Source organism: Helianthus annuus, chromosome 8, assembly GCF_002127325.2.
Source record: "Helianthus annuus cultivar XRQ/B chromosome 8, HanXRQr2.0-SUNRISE, whole genome shotgun sequence".
In the NCBI taxonomy this organism is placed as follows: domain Eukaryota; kingdom Viridiplantae; phylum Streptophyta; class Magnoliopsida; order Asterales; family Asteraceae; genus Helianthus; species Helianthus annuus.
In genome coordinates, this window is record NC_035440.2 from 54752288 (window position 1) to 54761495 (window position 9208).

The following is a 9208-nucleotide window of genomic DNA, read 5'->3' on the forward strand; positions in this document are numbered from 1 at the left end:
ACTCCAAATGTTCTTGGATTGGCGAAGAAGAAAGTTTCGAAGAAGTGGAATTCTTTGATCAGAAAAACTCTAAACAAGAAATCAAGAATGAGCTCTAAGGTTACCAAACCAAATACTGAGAGTAGCGATGAGTTCCGCTGTCTTGTCAGCAAACGAATGGTTGGTTTGCTAATATCGGTTTGGCTTCGTAATGATCTTTATCAACTTGTACAAAACCCAAATGTTTCATGCGTTGGTTGTGGCATCATGGGTCGCTTAGGAAACAAGGTATCGATCATTTAATTGTATCAAAATTTATACGCGTAGCTAGGAAAACCAATTCAGGGTTTAAGAGCATATGTTAAGCTCCCGTCAACAACATAATTCGTTGGATTTTTATATATAAAAGTATTTTTTAATTGTAAAAATAAGAGTCGGGCCCTTTGATTATAAGTTGTGACCAGCAAAGAAAATAACCTTACAATAGAAAGTTACTATTTCCAAATCATGCACGTAAAGTTAAGGGATTGCTATATTACTTTCCACTAAAATTAAGGTTTCTTCTTATGTGTTTCATATATAGGGTTCAGTTTCGGTTCGGTTTCATTTGGGCGACACAAGCTTCTGTTTCGTATGTAGTCATCTTGCATCGGGAGGGGGAGAAGGTGACGGAGAGATTAGAAACTCGAACGCGATTGAGATATTTTCACGTACAAGTTTCCCAACAACAAATGGCCGGTCTTCATTTCACCTACCCAAAAGGATTCTTGACCATGAGTACGTATACATTTTAACTTTATCTATTTAATGATTCAAATATTACATATTATTATAATTCATTTCCAAAATTATAACCACAGTTAAGAACGATTCAAATAGCTAGCTTAATAGTAATAACGAAAATTGTGCCAAATGGCTTGAAACATGCTAAATAAGGAAATTAATATTTGAATAGTAAACATATATAATACATAATAATGTATATACTACCTCCTCTATTTAAGTGGGCAAATAAGTTATTATATATAATGCATATGTCATCATCTCCCACCATGGACTATTTTAGCGATTCAAGTGGCTTTGTGAGTATATATAAAATGTGAGCCAAATGGATTTGAAATGCTAAAGAACAAACTTTATGAGAGGGGACGGTAGATCATGAATGATAAATAAACATATACATAAATAACATAATATCTATACACATTATATAGTTTTATATTAACATAATATCTATATACATTATATAGTTTTATATTAACATAATATCTATACACATTATATAATTTTATATATATAGAGAGAGAGAGAGGAAAAAAAGACTGATATTCTAAATATCATCTAATCAATCTTCATTGTTTATTGATTTTAACCCACACCATTACTCTAATGATTTATAATATTTAGCATAAACTTATATATAATTTTTTGTCTATACAACAATATAATAAAAGTAAGTGGTATTATTTTTTTATATTTGAAGACCAAAATATACTTTATATTGAATAGCATAAAGCGTTTAGTTAAAGTTAAATTGTAAAATAGATTTATAAAAAAACAATACTACTTTATATAGATTTAAATTATATGTTACAAACTATTAGAAAAAAGTTATATTTTATATGAACATCGAGCATAAAAAGAAAAATATTAAAGTTTGCCAGCGGATTTCTCTTTACTAATATTAAAAATCGGAAAAATTACAAGAATAATAACCATTGGGGGCTTTGTCGGCGCTAGAGGTGCAAAAAAACCCGAACCTAAAAAAAAACCCGGACTCGGGTATTTTAAAAACCGGGTTTTTATACCCCAACCCGAACCTACCCGTAGGGTAGGGACCAGGTATGCATATCCTTCGCAGAACCCGAACCCGTAACCGAGTTTTTTTTACCCGTTCCATACCCAGGTTTTCAGAATACCCGGGTTTTCGAAATACCTGTACCCGGGTTTACATAATACCCGCATCAGGTTTAAAAAATCCCGGAACTGGATTTGCACCGGGTATGACCGATGGACTGCATGTTGTGTTCACATGAGCCTTTTATGACCGTTTTACGGTAACAGAGCCGTTGAGGGAATGTTTTGGGCAGATTTCAAGGACTATAATGTGTGAAAAAATGGTTTGATGTTTGGGTAAGTCCAACCACTTGAAAATGCATCGAAAATCAATAAAATAAAAAAACTCTCTTAATATGGCTTCGCGTAGTGTTATATCTTTCGTTGGTGTGGGGTCTACGGCTTCGCAAATGCATTTTGATCTAATCTTGTTTAATTTCTAAGTTTTTAATGATATGGGAAGTATTTATTATGAGAACTGTTTATATATCATTTATGCATGCTCGCTACATGCATAATACATAAAAGTAAAAACAACATATATACACATAAATAAATGTTTATTTCCACTAAAAGTATAACTAAAAAAATGAGAAAACGACATAGCTAATCGAAGGTCATATAGATTTATCATTGTTTGATGCTCTAATGTTTTGTTTTTGATTGGTTATCAATTAAAGTTTGAAAGAAATGTAACTAATAACTATACCTACAGGAATTTAGTTTTATATCACCTTTTCTCAATGGTAATAATAAAATAATAAAGAGATACACCAATGTATTTTAGGTTTGTATCAATTAGTTAATAATAAACATTACTTTAATTTCTCAACTAATTGCAATTATTGGTGTTGATTGGGTTGCTATGATAGTGACTAGTTTGAGTGTTATTCGTTAAGTGTTTATTTAACTTGTGTTTAAAGAAACATGCCAAGTAACATTACTTATACCCATGGCTTTATGGCCTAGTAGTATCTTGGGGGTGAGATAAAACTTTGGATCAATAGGTCCTGAGTTCGATTCTCACAAGAGGCTTAGTGAAGAGGGATATGATCGGGTAGTTCCACTGGTGACACGATGATACTCCAGCGGTCCGTCAGTGATCCAAATTTGCCGTTCAAAAAAAAGTAACATTACTTACTAACTATATATAGAAATATGCTAAGTAACATTACTTACTTACTATATCTTTTAATCAAGATAATTCTTGTTTTAATTAAGAATGAATTTATTATAAAAAAAATAATTATATATGCTTAGTTAATATTTCTTGACATATAAAATATAGTTTTTGTTAACCTTATAGATAAGAATGGATATTTAATACTCGTACTCTATAAAATAATTGTTCATTTTCCTTGTCTATCAAAAATTTATTGTTGATTAAGGTGTCTCTCCCATAAGGTTCATATTCTACGAAAGGTATATTACTATTTATTAATATGCTCCTTTGTAATTGTAATTCAAAAAAAGTTAAGAATAGATATTTAATATTCATTATGCATAAAAGAATTAGTTGTTTTTTCTTGTATATCAAACATTTATTCTTCATTTTAAAGTAAGAACTCATTATCGTCATAATATACTAATTAGCGGACCTATATAGAGTGGTGGGGGCGGCCGCCCCGTTAAAGTTCGGTTAAACCCACGGACCCCCCCCCCCCCCCACACACACACACATCAAGAAAATAAATTTTTAGGTCAGCCAATGATTATATAGTTGTAATAAACTAAATGTTGTGAATATATTTCGTTTTAAATTTAACTTTCGAGTTGATAGTGATCTAAAACAAATATAACTACAATAATATCAAGATTAAAGATAATAAAAGATGGCAAAACAGTTTATAGTGATTAAGGTGGATGGTATTAAAGACCATGTGTTAGAGCATTCACATCCATTCCACTAAATTGTGTGAGTGGGGTTTTTATAATATGAAGAGTATAAAAAGTGGTTGTGAGTGGAGGAGAGAGAAAATGTTATTGTTCATCTGTATATTTGAAAAGACACTGTTCACCCCCTATAATTTTTTAATATATTTTGAAAGTGGTTGTGAGTGAAAGAGAGAGAAAAGATAATGATAAAGGTATAAAAATATATTATTTAATTGAAAAGGAGAGAGAAAATATAGTGTATTTTAGTGTAATTTAGGGTGAAAAAAATGGTGGAATGGATGTGAATGCTCTTAGTCAGGGAGGTGTCATCTTGCTCCACTCCTATACTAACTCTCTTTCTATGTCACATCACCTCTCCATCATACCTTTTGATTGTCTTTTCTCTTCTTTGACTTCATCGGAGATCGACATGAAAATGTCGTTAGGTATGTATCTTGCGATACCTAGAGATGGGGTAGTATGTGTTCCTGCGACTCCAGCCAAGCCCCCGCCTTCGCTCACTCTAGCACCCCTCTGTGACAGTGTTCACACCCTACATCCTACTGAGGTGGCATAGTTGGCAGCCACTACTAATAGCCATCATCGTATGTTAAAATATTACTATATCTACATTAATTATATGGTCCATAAATAAAAGAACCCAATTTGTGTACTAAATGTATTTTTTTTGTTTAATAGCATTTAAGAGATTTCTTACTTACAATTATATAAACGTGAATAAGGGCAATTTATAAAAATATATAAATTACTAATTACATAGTTGTCCCGATGAGGACATCCTTTTTGTTAAGTATTGTAGTCCATAAATGTTGAGAGTTTAAATCTTATAAAACGCTTATTTTAGTGTGTTTATCCTAGAAAATCTAGGAATTATTGTTGAAAAAATCTATTTACGTAGTTAATAACTCTTTATTGTAGCAGAATCTTAAAATGAAGCACGGAAAATGCATCCGCATCATTATTGTAACATTTTTGATTGATGTAATACACGTGATATCCTCTTAGGTGTATCTCTTTCAGTTGCTATATCAAATACATGTGTCATACCGATATTGTAACAAATTGAACAGATTCTGACCAAATGTTAGCCAACAATTTACGATGAGATAAAAAAGTTGAAAGAATTTAGTAATATAAATAACCATCAAAATAAAATATTATGTGTGTTTTTAAATTTAAATAGTAGGCTTGAATCATTTACTTTTATTGGAATAAACTATTATCAGTTAATAGTTAAGATGTGTTGTCATGTATTCATTTCATGCTTGTCTTTAGTTTGCATTTGTGTTCATTTTTTAATTAAACAGCTGAAATAATATTTTGAATTAACATGACATTTCCAGGAAAATGCTAGTAAAAAAATTCTTTAGTCTCCAATTGAATCACCACCAATAATACGATATTATTCAACTTTGCCCAAATTTAAACCTAAGAACTCTTATTTAAGAGTCATGATTTATGTATCTCTATCAAGTGAACTACCCCACGTTAATGCTTTCAAGTAAATATTATTAAGCATCGTAAGTCTGATATGTTATCCTCATTTATAGCTTGTATTTTTTTTAATGGCGGCAATATATAATATATACTAAAAAATATTATAATGACTAGTTAGAAGCTGGATACATTGAGAACTCCCAAGTCTCAAGATACATCCAGACAAATAGAAGTTACGGAGAGAAAAAAAAAAAAACTCAAATTTCTCTACTCCAATAAGTTTTATGTGGATCTATTTTTAACGCAAATAGGTAGCGGTGAAGTGGTTGGGCAAATGTTTGGTGTTCCTTGTGATCCAGGTTCGACTCTCACCCTCCTCATTTTACTGATTATTCCACTGTCGTGCCTTTGGGCGGGTAGAGGTCGGGTTTCCGCACATCTGGGAGAGCCAAAGGGCTGGTGGCGGTCGAGTAGTCGACCTTGGCCACAGCGTCCGGTGTCACGATGGTTGACACGTCGTTTCTTACCGTTCAAAAAGTATCTATTTTTAACCTATAAGAATCGGCCATTTTAATTTCCTCCAACCCCGGAATGGATATAGATATATTTTCAGACACCATGTTGCTGCGTGTCTTCCAAATAGACGAGCGGACTTATAATATAGCTTCAAAGACTACTCCTAAAGGGATACTGGTGGTGGATCAAAGCAGAGTTTGACCCTCGGGATGGCTTGAATTGGTTATGTGTTCCGGGGGTGGTATTTAATTATAATGTATTACTTATTTATTGATGATTTACGGCTAATGAGGGGTATCACGGGCTATGACTCAACCCCGTTTTCGTAGTGTAATTTTTTTCGGTTTTATATAAAAGATACCCTTAAACAGATACGCGGATTCCGCTAAAAAATAGGATACTTTAATTTATTAAAATTCTAAATTTTTATAAGCACAAACCTTTTACAACACCAAACTTGTATAATAATTAAGCACAAATTAAGTATAATATAATTGAAAGACGCCCAATTGATAAACATAACATAAGCCCCAAAACAAATTTCTTTTTTTTGTTATTGTATGATTGTTCGATAATTTTTTTTTTTTTAAGATACCCCAAAATTAATGGTCAAAGTCCACTGGCAATGAGTATCACCGACTGGACCATTCTCCTTTTTTTAAAGGTCATTCACCTGCATGGATATAGATATATTTTCAAACACTATGTTAGTTTCCTCCAATAGCTCCGGAATAGATATAGATTTATTTTCAAACACCATGTTGTTGCGTGTTTCCAAATAGATCAACAATTAAGTTATGAGTATCACCGGCTGACCATTCTCCTTTGAAGGTCATTCTCTTGCATCGATTAATAAATCTCCTGCCTATAGTTCTAAGAGCTATGATTAATACATAATTACAAATTATTGTATTATAACTATACATCATCAAGTTGGTTAAGATAATAATTAAGGTTAAGTCTAACAAACACATATTTTATATAGGCAACTTTCGAAAAAGTCATAGGTGGTCGCCTATTCTTTAACATCTTTCATTGTTTTGTTTTTCTAGGGGACTTGGTCGGTTACCTTCAACCTATCAAATCTTTATATCAATTTTCAATGCTTAAATTTTCCTATTCCATGATCATAAAAGCAATTCTTTATTTTGTATAAGTTTTTTACAAGTATTGTTAATGTTTATTTTGGTTCACAATTTTTTTTACAAGGATTGTTAATGTTTATTTTGGTTCACAAAAATTTACCCCTTCCGGCTATGACAGTCGAGTGGTGCTTTTTGGAGACTTGAACTACCGGATTTCGTTGCCAGACAAGGAAGCAAGGTCATTGGTAAATATGAATGACTGGAATACGCTTATAAAAAACGATCAGGTAACTCTTAGCATAAATAACTTTAAAAGACTTGAAACCATTATATTCACATTTTGAATATTTTGTTTATGAAGTTGCGATCGGAGATCATAGATGGTCAATTTCGAGCTTGGAAAGAAGGAGCAATCAACTTTCCTCCGACCTACAAGTATTTTCCCAATTCCGATGAATATTTTGAAAAGGATTACGAAACAAAACGTTCTCCTGCATGGTAAAACCTCTATCTTATTGTTCTATCTATAATGAATTATACGTATTTATTTTGCAATTATAAATTTTATAAGCAAGAGCGTGCATATTATAGGTGTGATAGGATAATATGGACGGGAGATGACTTGAAACAAATTCTATATAACAGAAGTGAATCCAAGTTGTCGGATCATAGACCGGTGAAGGCCATATTCTCTGCCCGATGCAAAGTTTAGCAATTGGGATACAAAAACTCTAGTATTTCAGACGAGTTTGGTCAGTTTCGAGCGGGTTAGAACTCCTATTGTGAGAGATAAAATATTCAACTATATGTGGCTAATTAAACCTTATAAAAGGGGTTGGCTTGCTTATAAATAAAGCCAATCGAGTTGTAGATATTTTTGTAACATATTAATGTTTGTAGACTCCTATGATATTTTGGCCCCAAGTCATGTTTGATTGGATAGATGTTAATGAAAAAAACCTTAAACTATTACCAAAATTGTTCAATATAAATTGAGGATTCCTTTTGGTGGCAAATAATGATTTGTTACATAAGGAGTAGTGGCGGACTCAGGAAATTTTTCATGAGGGTGTGAAACATTTTTAAAAATTTTAGGTTCCTAGGTATATAAGTAAAAAAATCGGTTCGTATTGGGTCGGTTCGGGTCGGGTCATGTAAAACAAAAGAAATTGCGCCATAACGTCCCTACTCATGGTTTCTATCACAAATAAAATGCTGCATAAATTTATCGATCCATAACATAATGTTTTAATTTTAATTTTCAACCCTAGAAATCGTGTGTAATCACCCTAAAAATCATCTAAACAACATAATCACCTTAAAAATCATCTAAACAACCATAAACAACATCAAAACACATGAAATTTCAAACCTATTTAAGAATTTTGTTACCCTTTGGTGTCGGACGACGGTGGCTCGTGGCTGCTGATGACGTGCTGTTGTGGTTGCTGTTGTGTTCGATGATCGCTGGTAGAAGACGACCCAAGAGATGGAGGGCGGGAGGAATTCTAAGGGACTATTGGGCTTATTTTAATTATTATAGTTTTAACTTAGGTTGAGTTTGGTTAATGGGCTAATTATGTTTAATGAAATAGTAGGTTAAGATATTGGGTATTTAGGTTAAGTTGGGTAGTATAAGTTTATATAATTTAGGTAGTTTTTTTAATTAGAGTTTACTAAAAAAATTTAAAATATAAATCGAAAACATTTTTTACCTAAGGTGCGTGGACGAAAAATTCCAAGGGGTGCGAACGAAAAAATTCAAGGGGAGCGGACGAAAAAATCCAAGGGGTGTAGAAGGGATTTTCAACATAAAATAGCACTAAAAATTTTTTTTTTCCCGAGGATACGCACGCTCACCTTGGGCTATATGTAAGTCCGCCCCTGATAAGGAGGGCATAAGAGTAATCCAATACAGTTTTTAATATAAATTGGTACATCGTTTGTAATTTTTAAAAGAAAATGGTTGAAGAGTGTTATGGTAACTTATTATATGACGCAAAGAGTGAGCAATAATTGATGTGACTCGTCAAATTAAATGAGATTAGATCGACTAAGTCAACAATATTTTATATTTTATGATACTAAGAACATGCGTAATCGTTAGATGAATAATGCCTCCACTCTGAGGCGTTTTCTGTCATGTGGCAGTCCAGTCAGTATGGGGACATTATTAGGCGTTATTGCAAAAATGTCGTAGTGGGAATAATACCCAATAACGCCCCTTCCAATCATTACACAATTATGTTTTTTTTTATTAAAAACTTAAAATACTCCATTAAATTAAAAAAAATACAATACTAGAATAAAAAAACCAGAAAAAAGTAAAAAAAAAATTACATTGCCAAAATCTAATTAAAACTAATTAAAACTTTAGGGACTGAAATGCAAAATCCTTTTTTTTAAGGACTTTTGAAGTTTAAATTCTTTTTTTTAAATCAATCAAAATGCAGGGACTG

General features: G+C 32.2%; 1 protein-coding gene across 1 annotated transcript in view; it reads left to right on the forward strand.

Moving 5' to 3' along the window:
* LOC110890653 (type IV inositol polyphosphate 5-phosphatase 9) overlaps positions 1-7718 on the forward strand; it is an 8219-nt gene extending 501 nt beyond the window's left edge. Inside the window, exons 3-7 of the mRNA XM_022138272.2 lie at positions 1-267; positions 563-756; positions 6928-7036; positions 7111-7247; positions 7341-7718. The exon at positions 1-267 is cut by the window's left edge and continues 25 nt beyond it. Of these exons, the coding sequence (XP_021993964.2) occupies positions 1-267; positions 563-756; positions 6928-7036; positions 7111-7247; positions 7341-7461 (828 nt within the window). The 3' untranslated portion in view covers positions 7462-7718. The remainder of the gene's footprint in view (positions 268-562; positions 757-6927; positions 7037-7110; positions 7248-7340) is intronic.
* The last annotated feature ends 1490 nt before the right edge of the window (positions 7719-9208 follow it).